The following is a 13,440-nucleotide window of genomic DNA, read 5'->3' on the forward strand; positions in this document are numbered from 1 at the left end:
CAACCAACCAACCAACCAACCAACCAACCAACCAGGAAACTCCCCAAGGGTATGCCATAACAACAAAGTAGTGAGATTAACAATGGAGCTGGCATATGGTCAAGATTATCAGGGCAAAGGTTCCAGTGATGTCTGTTAACGTCATTAGCAGACCGCCACTGAGCCAGGAAAAGAGCCCTTGGAGAAGGAAGAATATATTTTGGTTTATGAGGTTTTGATAAATTTTAATAATAAGAAACAGACTGAGGAGATGGCTTTGGGTAAAGTGCTTCCCTACCAAGCACATGCACCTGAGTTCAGATCTCTAACAAACATGCAAGAGTTGGCGTGGTGGAGCGTGCTTACGACCCAGGCTGGGGGAGGGGAGGGGATTTCACAAACTCTCCAGACAGTCACTAGATCAGCAAGTGAGGGGCAGGTTCAGTGAGAGACCCTATTGTTCCCCCAAAACCGTGGAGAGTAACTGAGGAAGATGATGACCTCTGTCCTCTATAGGTGTGCACACACACACACATATCTGTGCACACATACACACGCCATACGCACATGCACACACATCATGCCACACACCTCTGTGCACGCACACACATACACACTGGGAAACTTGCTTTTCATTACAAGTTAATAAGGGGAAATCCTTATTTGCAATTGAGTTATGACAAGAAACTGGATGTTCATGCTTTAAAATGTCAAATACTAGGACGAGTCTAAGAATCTTTCTTTTATGTGACAGCTGTTTGCCTGCGTGCCCCATGTTCCTCCTCCTGTCATCGCTGTCCTGAAGTCTAATGAAGACAGAGAGGGGCTCCAAGAGGTGGCTTTACAGAATGGGCACGGGGTGGGGTCAGACCTGAGGCCTACCTGGGCAATAAGGAACAAAGGTTAGCACCGCACCCCACACCGCCCTTTTGTTCTTTGACCCCCATTTCCTGTTTTGAGACATGGCAGCCGAGGTTAGCCTTAATCTTGTGATCCTCCTGTTATGTCCTGAGTGCTGGACAGCAGGCATGGGCCACCATGCTCATTTAGTTGAGCAGATGGGATTAGGTTATTAATAGAGCAAGGGTTGAATATTGACTGATTTCATCTTAGTCAGAATGTAATTCCCCAGGACTGGTTGGACACTTCGGGGATTAAGAGCCCTGGCCACTCTTCTAGAGGACCCAGGTTGGGTTCCCAGCACCACGTGACAGTTCACAACCGCCTCTCACTCTGGTTCCAGGGGAGCTGATGCGCTGTTTGGGCTTCCACAGACACTGCATGCACACTGCATACATATGTGTGGGCAATGTACATCACACATATGTGTGGGCAACACACACACACACACACACACACACACACACACACACACACACACAGATGGCACCCTGGGTGGGCCCTCAATTCAGCCTCTAGTCGTTACAAGAAAAGGAAAGGGGGTGGGCTCACAAAGACAGAACGCCACGTGGGGACAGAGGCAAAGGGGAAAGAAAGTCAGCAGCCACTGCCAGCCAAGCGGGAAGTGAGGAACCACCTCTCCCTGCAGCGTGCAGGCACGCAATGAGAGGTGTTGGCCCCAGCTCTGCTTACGTACATTGCCCGGGTTGGCAGGGAAAGGCGACACGTCCCTCACGTTGATCCGCTGCACGTTTTCGATGAGCAGCCCGAACAGAGGCAGGTAGAGACTGGCTATCCTTGCCTGGTGACTCTGAAAAGGAGGGGTACGGTGAGTGTGGTCCCCGGCTCTGAGCAACAGATGCAGACCAGTTACACTGGCTGCGGCTTTGATTTGGACTTTTCCTGTAGGCAAAATGCCGTCAACAGGATTTATCTAACTGCTTAAGGGAACTTAGACCACTGGAAATAAAGGACATCATTTACCCTCACACACGTCCCTCCTCTGGGAAGCACTGGAAATAAAGGAATTTACCCACGCACACGTCCCTCCCCTGGGAAGCACTGGAAATAAAGGAATTCACCCATGAACATGTCCCTCCCTGGGAAGCACTGGAAATAAAGGAATTCACCCATGCACACGTCCCTCCTCTGGGAAGCACTGGAAATAAAGGAATTCACCCATGCACATGTCCCTCCCCTGGGAAGCACTGGAAATAAAGGGTATTTACCCACGCACACGTCCCTCCCCTGGGAAGCACTGGAAATAAAGGGTATTTACCCACGCACACGTCCCTCCCCTGGGAAGCACTGGAAATAAAGGAATTCACCCACGCACAGGTCCCTCCCCTGGGAAGCACTGGAAATAAAGGGTATTTACCCACGCACACGTCCCTCCCCTGGGAAGCACTGGAAATAAAGGGTATTTACCCACGCACACGTCCCTCCTCTGGGAAGCACTGGAAATAAAGGAATTCACCCATGCACACGTCCCTCCCCTGGGAAGCACTCACCCTAGAAGCGTATCTGTCATCAAAGGAATGCTTTATCAGCAGGTTCTTGAGCATGCTGACCGCTATGACGCGGACCTCCCGGAACTCCTGGAGGGCAGTGCCCACCTCCCTGAGCAACAATCCCACCAAGAAGTGGTTTCTGCAGAATTCATCCGTTAAGGAGTAGTCGAGCTGGAGATCTGGAAAAAAGAGGCAGAAGGCACTTAGGTTCAGGAGGGTCCAGGGGTGCCTGAGCCACATAAGAATGTCACCCTGCTGTCGTGTGGCTACGGGGGACGAGATGGCCTCCTGCAGCAAGACGGGCGATTCCGCAAGGCCGCCCTACTCTTAATACCTCAGATGCCAACAGGAAAACCAAACTGAAATACAAATGGCCGCCCTGAGTTCTGAGTGTGAGACTGGTTTTAGTACCAAATTTTAGAATATACAATATACTTCTACTAAAAATATGTTTGTGACAGTGTTCTAAAAATGAAGCTATCGATCAGAACAGCAGAAGATGGGTGTTTTAAGCAAACCCACATCATTAAAGAATTAATACGTATGTTTTTTTTAAATATTTATTTATTTATTTATTTAATACGTATGTTTTTAAATGCTATTTACTTCCTGAGTAAATCAATTCCCTGGCATCCATACCCCAATAAACCAATATATGTTAAATGACATGACAGCACCTGACCCGCCCACTCTGCTTTCATTAGACAAAGACACTATTTCTGCCATTTTCTCTAAAGTATCCCTTTCAAATTAAACTGAAATCACACAAAGCACCAAAAAACCACCCCAGTAACTCATGGAGCAAGCAACATGCTAAGGCTGAGGGCTCATCTGGAAGAGGGAGGGACAGACAGGAACCTTACTGAGAGGGGCCACTAAAAGCAGACACACTCATCCCCAAACTGCAGGAAGCACAGAGGGGGATCATCCAAGAAAGTCCTGCACACCCTCCTTGACTTTCAAAGCCTTTCTGACAGTTCCGTGTGAGTCTCCCCAATACATGGAGGACGGAGCACGCACAGCGGCAGGGAGGAAGGCTGTCTGTCTCTCAAGAACGACCATATTCTACTGCCTACCAAATACAGTCTCTGCAGACTGTACTCTAAGGCTGGGCTCCCCTAGATCACTATGCCTGGCTCAGAGTCAGTGCGTGACAAGTGGGTGCACAGTGCTCAATCCCTTCAGACTCAGAGGGTCCAGAGCCGTTCGTGAGGACTCAGCATGCAAACACAGAAAGCTCACAAGAAAACCCCCGTGCGTGACGCTCCCGACGCCTCCACAGACAAGGGCTGTGCGAGTGGTGGGCTGTGACTGGGGGCAAAGCAGGGCTTTGCTTGTTCTGCTTCTTAAGACAGCATGAAAGACAATCTAGACACACCCAAGGAGCAGGGAATCTCGGGGTGTGACAACAGTGTCTTAGCTCCATCGTCAGAAATCGAAGACCTGACCAGAGCACAGAGACGACTGAACAAAGCATATGAAGCAGCTGAGCGACCGCTTGCATTTTTTTTTATTAACTGGAGGAAAATGCAAGGGCAAGCGTCCGCCCCACACCTACCTACAGGAGTGTCATTTGACTCCACAGCTGATGGAAGAAAAGCTCATTCACAAGAGGGAAAAACAAATGCAGTAAATAAGACAGAGGTCTGTTAAGTAGAAGAACTTTAAGATGAAAAAAAAGTCATGATGTCTGCGTCCAATAAACCCAGACAAGCTTCTGACCTGCCCTCATCTGTATGGTTGTCTTTAGGCTTACTGAAAAGCCAGTTCCTACGTAAGATTTTATAAGGGATGGTGCAAATGAAAATTTTGTATACACACATACAAACATGCACACCAAAACACTCATCCATTAGTGAAGTCAAATTATGGGATAACATTTGGATCAACACTTTTCCTCTAACAAATGATACAGCTCACTTTGTGAGACAATGAACCGTGTAGAGACAGCTTACCTTGGTATCTCTGAATCCTGCCTTTTCCAAACGGCATCGGCAAGTTCAAAGGAATATAGTGTTCATGGTTGCACACGACGCGGAGAAACTCAAACTTGTACTCAAAGAGAGTCTGCAGGAAGAAATGCTTAGACATGAAAACCTCGCTGGATACTGTATACTGGATTCTAATAAGAATTAGAAGCAAAGTACACAAGCATTTAGTGCTAGCTCCGTGGCCCATGGGGACCAGATGCTTGTTTCACTATAGCTGTTAGCATGGCTGCAGGGATTTGTGTGAAAACCAAGAACACACTTCATTAAATAATGCCTTCAGCACACTTTAAGGCATTGCTAATTTACGCTCCTCATGTATAAAAAAGGATTTCAAATAGCTTACAATTACACAGATTCAATACAATCAAAAAAAAAAAAACACCAGTAAGCTGGAGGTAACAAAGCTAATTCTGTCAGAAAGGCCACATGGTTAAGTCTTTGGTCTTAGATGATCTGCGATCCACACCGCACAGTTAGACCACCCTAGGTGCTGAAGAACAAACACCATCAGGAGAGCCTGCCTTATTCAGGGCTACTTGACCCCTAATACATTTATGGAAACAAGTAAGTTCCAGCATATCCAAGAGGGGGTGAAGTGCGCCTCTAGGGGAACAAAGGAAAATTCCGATGAGAACGGAGAGGAACAGGCAGGGTCCCACATGTGAATGGGCTAGCCAGAATCAGGGAACAGTGCCCGAGGGCCATGCTACCTTCGGGTCTCCAGGAGCAAAGCAGCTGATGTAGTTGTTGATCTGCTTGAAGACGAAGCCCCTGTCCATGAAGGTGAAGCATCTCTGTGGGTCAAAAGCCAAGAGCCATTAGCTGAGTCCCACAAGAGCCTAATATTAGCTGAGACTCAGGATGTGCAGAACCTTGGCTTCTGGATTCTCAAATCATTCTCTGTTCCTAAGTTTATGCTTTGATATAAACAAACACTCTCTTCTTGTCAGAGGGTTTCCATTGTCACTCTTCTGGGTAGCTATTCAGAAAGCCCACCACAGCGGGTGCCCTCTTTCTCTGGAGGTGCCCCCCTGGGTGCCCTTCCCTGTGGAGGTGCCCTCCTTGGTGCCCTCTCCCTCTGGAGAAGGTCCCCACCCTGGTGCCCTCTCCCTCTGGAGAAGGTCCCCACCCTGGTGCCCTCTCCCTTAGGAGGTCCCCACCTTGGTGCCCTTCCCTCTGGAGGTCCCATCTTGGTGCCCGTCCCCCTGGACGTTCCCACCTTGGTGCCCTCTCCCTTAGGAGGTCCCCACCTTGATGAACACAGCGAGGCTATGATTGGCATTCTTAGATGCCTCCGGGTTATCTCGAAACTTCTGTGTGATGTGTGGCATCAGCATGTTCACCACGGTCTCCACCGCATGATGGTAGGAGGCTGGAAACCTCTGGTTTCGTAGTAACTGGAAGAGATCCAGAACAAACGATGCTTTAAGAGGTAACACTTAGGGGTGGAGTTACCTCAGCTCCAAGGCCATTAAAAAAAAAACAGAGTTCTAATCTAATTTGTCTGGAACTGAACAAAGTGTGTTAATCTCTTCCTAATGCAGTCTGGAAAGTCTGCTGAAGACACTACTTTATCAACACTTTTGGGAGCGGAAATCTCACCAGCAAAAAATTTAACCCAATTTTAAAAAATCAAGCTATAGTATAGTATTTGAATCTGTATAAAGTTCTCAGATGTGTCAAATATTTGGAACTGCTTTGGCATGACAAAGAGAACCTGGATAATTTATCTAAGTGAGGATAGAAAATCTGATCTAAGCTTCGGCAGAAGAGGCAGGAGCCTGTATTTCCTCTGGGCATTTGGAAGCTAGGGCCTCTCATTTCCCAGACACTATTATATTCTTTATTCAAAATTTAAAACGCAAGTGTATGTGCACGCATACATCCTATAGCATGTGTGTGCGGGTCAGAGAACAGCTCTTAGGAGTTTCTCTGTACTCCTACCATCTGGGTTCCAGGGACTGAACTCAGGTCATCAGGCTCGGTGGTGAACGTCTTTGCCCACTGAGACGTCTTGCTGGCCCTTCTCAGAGAAAGCACGGGCTAGGCTTAAGCTCCAAGTATTCAAAACACACACATGCACATTCACACACATATACACACATGTGAACACACATACAAACACACATGCACATACACCACACACATACACACGCGCACACACATGCACACACGCACCACAAACATGCGCATACATGCACACACACACTGGTGCATGCGCATGGCCAGTTTAAAGGGCACGGCCGTCTTCTGCTTGCAAGCTACTTCCCATAATGATCTTCCTTCTCATTAACGAGAACCAAAAAAACTACCAGCTATTTAGCAAGCAGCTGTTTTATCATCACACATATTCTCCATGGCAGGCTTATCCTATGACCTTAGTCTCCATGTAACAGACAGTCAGAGAGGGTAGGTAAAAGCAGGCTTAGTCACACAACCCAAATGATTCCTATCCAGATGTCCCAGGAGTCCCAAGTCTTCTGCCAGATGAGACTACTGCTTCTTCCCTGACTCCATAATGGAAGTACTTACAGACAAAGCAAGGAGGGAGCTCAACTAAAGCCTCCGTTAACCCACCATGGATTTAATCCCAACAGCCAAGAGAAGGGAGCGCCCCAGTTTACAAACAAGGAAGCCAATGCCGAACAGCTCACAGGTCCTAATTAGTCTTTAACAGCCTTTTCTAAACACATACAAACCCAGTGGGGTAGGATCAAGTTAGAGGAATACCAATTTAACCAAGTCTCAAAAACCTGCTTTGAAAAGTTAAAAGAGTTTTGTTCCCAGTGAATAGCCAACCACCTCATGTCCTGGGTTGACAACACCAATAGGCGATCAGCTTCCAGAACTCAAGCAAACAACCCACTGTCAGGCAAAACTGCTTACTACCTAAGAGGACTAATACTGGGAAAACGGAATCCCAAGATACGCCGCTGGCCTTTGGAGCCAGGCTGGCTTAATAGTTACAAACCCAGAAAAAATGGATAAAAGACCTTTGTCGTGGACAGGCAACCCATTAACCAATATTATCACTATCATACATATATGGACTATGGCAGCACATACTAGTACTAGGGATGAAGTGTACCTGCAAGTGTTGAGATTTTCACTGTAAGTGTGTAGGTAATATAGGGATAAAGAGCCATGTTACAGAACATTGTAGGAAAACAACTGACCAGTCCTAGAAACCAGGAAAATCCTCGTGGACAAATACCACAGTATTGCTGTTGTTTTTTTTTTCTTCCCCATACACATTGCACTGAAAACAAAGAGAAGAGACAGAGAAAAAAACAAAACAAAACAAAACCCCCAAAGAACCCTACCCACAAATCAGAGAAGCACATTAGCTAAATGTGGTACTTGGTCCTTACTAACATTCTGACTCAGTCAAACCAACTGTAAAATGACATTTTAGGGACACCTGGGGAAAAGCTGAATATAGTGAGGTGTTAGCTGATGATGGAGACATACTGCTAGCTTTATCTCAGAGTCATGTAGTGCTGGTGTCCTTTAAAAAGCCTTCCCCGCCAGAGAGGACCCAGCAAGGGTGAGGGTCGGTGCAGGAAGCAAGAATGGCAGAAATGTTGTTACCAGTTCAAGCTGAACTGAGGGTAACATAGACGTCATTGAGCCACCTTCTCCACTCTGTGTTTCTTAGACGAATCTCTGCCATGGGTTTTCATTTTTAAAAGTACGGGTGAATGATGGGCAATTTACACATCAACCCATCAGTAACGCTGTTACCAGTCACCCTATAATGGTCACTGGGACCTCTGAAGGCTGTGGGAAATCCTCGCGGCAGCAGCCAAGAGCTACAGCAAGGAATTCTATTTTGATAATAAAACAAACGAAAGCCTTTTTATGTGGTAAGGCACACATTTGTAGGCAGTAAACGTAATAAAGACCTCGGTAATTAAATGTTTTTATGGAGTTCACTATAAACCGAACTGAAAGGGAAAATAAAATCTAGGCTAACAGGCTAATGTGTAGAGTGGGAATATACGAGAAGACCTCTAAGGCGAGAGCCCAAGACACAGACTTCCCAGTCAAGCAGTACCCTATTCCTTAGCCATGGCCTGGCATAAGGTTTTGCTGTGAGACAATGCATTCGTACCCTGTAAAGATTTGTCACTCGTATTGGTTGAATAAAGTGAGGATTGGCCTGTAGTCAGGCAGGAAGTACAGGTGGGCATCCAGACTAGGAGAATTCTGGGAAAAGGAAAGGACAGACAGTCACCAGCAAGAAGCAGAGGAAGCAAGGTCAGAATGCCTCACTAAGAGAAGGTAGCAAGCTGCATGGCTAAACATACATAAGAATTATGGTTTAAGTTGTATGAGGTAGTTAATAATAAGCCTGAACAATAGGCCAAAAAGTTTATAATTAAAATAAGCCTCTGTGTGTTTCTTTGGGACTGAATGGCTGCAGGACCGGGCGGGAAACTTTCAGCTACAAGGTTCCACGTCACCACGTCTGTAGTGTCCCCTCTGGCCCGGGCACTGCCACCTGAGGCCCTAATGGATGCTGCCTGTAAGGGTTTCCCTGTCCAGTACCTGTAGCCGCAGGACCAGGACCCTCTAGTCCATATACTGTGTACTCTGTCCAAGCCTGCTGCAAACGTGGAATCTAGGTGCGTCTGTGTATGGGAACTCCATGAAGACCCAGCCCTGGCCCCAGCTTGCTGTGACATCTGTGGACACTGCTGTTAAAACTAGGGTTTTGAAGTGTCAGGTCCCCTGGAACTGTAATTACAGCTGTGAGCCACCATGTGGTTGCCAGGAACTGAGCAGTGTCCCTCTGTGAGAGCAGTAAGTGCTCTTAGCCAGCCCCAGGTTTCACTTAATCGGTCTTGCTTTGTAGCCCAAGATAGGCTTGAACTCTGACTTTCCCAGGACTTGGGATTACAGGCATGAACCAGTATACCCAGTTAAGTTCAGACTGTCCAAGTGCAAAGTTTGGCACATTCTGACAGATGAACAGAGTTGTATAACCACCATGATCAGGGAGCCAGCCCTCTTCTCCCTGACCCATTCCTTCACACCCAGGTCCCAACAATGGTCAGTTTTCTGTCCCTGTAGTGGGTCCTTTCCTAGATTGTCTTAAATACAGATGAACTCATCTGCTACATCAATACTTCTAAGAGTTGTCCTGCTGCAGAATCCTTCTGTACACCGTGAATATGTATTACTCTAATTGGTTTAATAAACTGATTGGCCACAGCTGAACAGGGTAAGGTTAGGTGGGAGAGTCAAACTGGGAATGATGGGAGGAAGAAGGGCAGAGTCAGGAGTCACCAGTAGACAGGGAGAAGCAAGATGGCTGTGCCATACTGAGAAAAGGTATTGAGCCATGTGGTAAAACATAGATAAGAAATATGGGTTAATTTAAATCTAAGAGTTAGCTAGTAAAAAGCCTGAGCTATTGGCAGAGCATTTATAATTAATACTAAGACTCAGCATGGTTACTTGGTTATTTGGGCTGGAGGGACAGGAAAACTCCACCAGCATTGCCCATATTTGTGAAAGAATAAGTATTTTGCTTTTTGTTATTATTAAGTGATATTCCATCATGCTGAGTCACCGACAATTGGTTTATCCATTTCCCATTCAGTGGGCTCTTGGGTTGTTTCCAGGTCTTGGCTATTGTGAATAAAGCTTTTGTGCACATTCATGCCTGGGTCTTTGTGTGGATGTGTGCTTTCATTACCTGTCAGTAAATGCCGAGGAGGAAATGGCTGCAGTGAATGAAGGTTTCTGTCTTCTCGTCTCTTATTCATTCACTACACTATTCATATTGCTGAGTATGACCTGCTGCATAAGACTCATCCCCCTTCCCCTCTAAGTGTGGCATCCTTCAAGGTCCAATACATCTCTATCTCTACCTTTGCCTCATCGTGCTTGGTGTTCTCTCTCTCTCTCTCTCTCTCTCTCACACACACACACACACACACACACCTTCCTGCACTCTGTTCTAATTGTCCCAACTGAGTATCTCCTTTCTCCCATGACCATGGCGGCTTCGGGGTGGAGGACATGCCCTTCGTCCTTCTTCCATGGCTAACAAACAAACAGCTGCTCCAAATGTGTGGGGTGGCAGCATGGTGGGAACAGGTCCCACAGACACAGGAGTGTTCAGACTTGCTTTAGGGAAGTCCAAACCATCTATTTATCTTCAGCCGTATGTTTAGTACACTTTTTAAACACAGATTCTTGCTCTGCATGACGGCTAAGCAGTAGCACTTAGGATACACACACATCTACCTCTGTGGGCTTTCCACTCCCTTCTTAAGGACACCTGTGGGGTGCCAGGTCTTGGGTTGGCACAGCGTGGGAGGAAGGAAGTGGGAAGCAAGTGTGAGGGAATTACAGTTTCTAAACATAAGTGAGAGAGAGAAGTTCCCAAAAACATCGCCCACGAATGCAGAGTCAGAGAACTTCCCAGCAGGCCCTGCTGCCATGGGTTTTACACCTTCCTCAAAAACCTGTTGTAAATTCCAAGCACCTGCCTGCTCTGATGATTCAGGTCATGCTCAGTCATACACGATGTCCCCTCTGACGCCTGGGTTGGGCTCAGTCACACGCAAAGGCCCCTCTGATGCCCGAGTCGGGCTCAGTCACATGTGATGGACCTCTAATGCCCGAGGTTCAGCGTCAGAAGCTACAGGCCCACCTTCTGAGTAGCTTTCAGATGACAGTTCCAACTCTTAAGGGAAGACTTCAAATGTAGTTGACAGAGTGGGGCCTGGAAGGTGGAGACAGCTCCACCTTCCACCAAGGTAAACATTCAAAGCAAAATAGTTTATTCCCTTAATTCTTCCAGGCCACTGTGTGTGGGCAGGGCCACCCCTCTGCCACCAGGAATGCACACAGATGGACACTGAAGGACATACACCACGCAGACTCATATATCATATACACACCACACAGACATCACACACACACACACACACACACACACACACACACACACACACACACAGTGTTCTTAATTTAGAGAACCAGTTCTTTTATCATTCATGATTTCCTTCCAAAACTTGGGTCAGATCCTTGAATTTTTATACTTTTAGTCTAAATATCTTGATTTTTTTCTGATATCTTTCTGTTGCAGACTTTGATTTTCTCATTAATGACTCATCCTGAAAGTTGGCACCGTCCCCAGATACCCCTCATCCTGTAGGTGCCCTGAGCCGTGGGCTGGGTCAGGAGCTGATGTTACTTTCGGGATCTAATATGCAGAGCTGTGGTGGGCACCTTCAGTGTCCATCTGTGTGCACTCCTGATGGCAGAGGGGTATGTGTGATATGTATGTGGAGTGTGTGTGTGTGTGTGTGTGTGTGTGTAGTGTATGTATGCATGAAGCACCCACAGAAGCGTGTGTCAAGAGGTCTGGATGGACGGGTCGCCTGTGGGAAGCAGACTGGCCCGTCTAGCACAAGCCAGGCAGGCTAAGATGGAAGATGCGCATCTTTTACAGCGTCAGGAGGGTCCCTAAGTCCCCCTCACTCAGTCCCACCATTGTTCCACATCCTGTTTTGGAGACCAGAGCTCTTACAGGCACTGCAGCACTGAGATTTTTTTTTTAGACTTCTAAAAACTACCCTCTAAAAATGGCTTCAGGACTAAGAGACAATTAAGGCAGGGAAAGGCTGCAGCTCCAAAGACAGACACAGCTACCTTAGAGCAGAGCTGTGGGGAGCCTAGCACAAGGCCGGAGAGGGTGGGGCACCTGCTGGTGGCTGCTTGCTCCAGCGTTCACGGCTCCACGAAGCCACATGCTCTACAAGACCATTCCACGGCTAAGTGGCCCCCAAGCCATATGTACGTGGCCCACCTAAATGCCTTCATTTTTAATACACTGAAGGGTTGTTTGCTGAGCAAAACAGACAGATACACTCAAAACAGAATTAAGTTACCATGTCCTCCGAAGTGATCATTTTTATTTAGGGTTAAAATATAGAAATTATCCCACAGCTGTTTTGTACTTTGAACTACATTCCCGAATCTATACGTTAAAGATGAGTTTTTTCCTAAGAGCTGGCTTGTGCACCCCGCCCCCACTTCCCCCGTGCAGGCCTGCGTGTGCCATAACATGAACGTGGAGGTCAAGGGACCACATCAGGCATGGGCTCTCGCCTCCCACCTTGTCTGAGACAAAGTCTCACTACAGCAGTACTGGGATTATAGAAGTGTGCTAACACGTCCGGCTCTCCAGTCCGCATGCTTAGGTTGTAACACACGAAAATCCTGGTGGGAGATTATATTCTGAGACAGGGTCTTTAGAGAAGAGACTATGGTAAAGTGATGTCACCAGGGTGGGCATAACCCAATGTGACAGGTGTCACCACAGGGACATTAACTTTTGCAGGAGAAGCAACTGCCCATAAGCAGAGTAGAGACCTCAGAGAGGCCAACCCCATGGAAACTTTGGGGGAGAACTTCCACCCTCTTAACTCTGAAGAAATAAATACCTATTTTCTAATCCAGTGGTACTCTACAGTGGCAACAACGGAAAACCGCAGGCTAGAATCCTGTGGCACTTACGACACTGGAAAACAATAAAACCAAACTGGTATACATGAGAGCACACATTTGGCTGCATACTGCTCGAGTCTTCCTTGGCAGGGTGGTTTGGCACCAACTTAGAGGGTTCACATCTCCGTGCAAGGCAAGCACCCTCCCCCCTCCATCTGGCATCTCCCTGTGCACTAAATATCAAAATCTTTAAGTTGGATTGAAAAGGGAAAAACAAACAAACAGAGAAAGCAACTGGCGAGGACCAAGGCCTGCTCAACAGGTGAAGTGCGGCTGCCGGCTCTGCTGCACCAACCTTCTGTTCAAGCAAAATGGCGGCCCTTGCCTAGGCTTCCTCTGAGGAACTGGAGCCCTTGCGCAAAAGGCCAAGGTCTTGAGCCTCTGATGTCCCCTCTCAGGGCTTTCTCTCCAACCATGAGATTGCAGCACACGCATCCGCAGTGCCCATGCAGCCCCACCACATGCAGCCCCGCAACCAGAAGCTTGCACAAGTTTTTCCCGCTCTCCAGCAGCCTCAGCTGCAACAGGGC

General features: G+C 47.3%; 1 protein-coding gene across 31 annotated transcripts in view; it reads right to left on the reverse strand.

The window, feature by feature from the left end:
* Dock9 (dedicator of cytokinesis 9) overlaps nt 1–13,440 on the reverse strand; it is a 250,834-nt gene that overhangs the window by 57,508 nt on the left and 179,886 nt on the right. For 21 of the 31 annotated variants that reach the window (XM_041670162.1, XM_041670154.1, XM_041670102.1 and 18 more), the window contains exons 28-32: nt 5,632–5,778; nt 5,092–5,175; nt 4,346–4,457; nt 2,391–2,569; nt 1,577–1,690 (exon numbers count right to left, since the gene is read on the reverse strand). In XM_041670162.1, coding sequence (XP_041526096.1) covers nt 1,577–1,690; nt 2,391–2,569; nt 4,346–4,457; nt 5,092–5,175; nt 5,632–5,778 — 636 coding nt within the window. Of the gene's footprint in view, nt 1–1,576; nt 1,691–2,390; nt 2,570–3,948; nt 3,976–4,345; nt 4,458–5,091; nt 5,176–5,631; nt 5,779–13,440 lie in introns of all 31 variants that reach the window. The other 10 variants (XM_041670019.1, XM_041670005.1, XM_041670088.1 and 7 more) reach the window with 1 other exon arrangement.

Source organism: Microtus oregoni, unplaced genomic scaffold (assembly GCF_018167655.1).
Source record: "Microtus oregoni isolate MIOR12 unplaced genomic scaffold, Mior012 000001F_ref0000356, whole genome shotgun sequence".
Taxonomy (NCBI): domain Eukaryota; kingdom Metazoa; phylum Chordata; class Mammalia; order Rodentia; family Cricetidae; genus Microtus; species Microtus oregoni.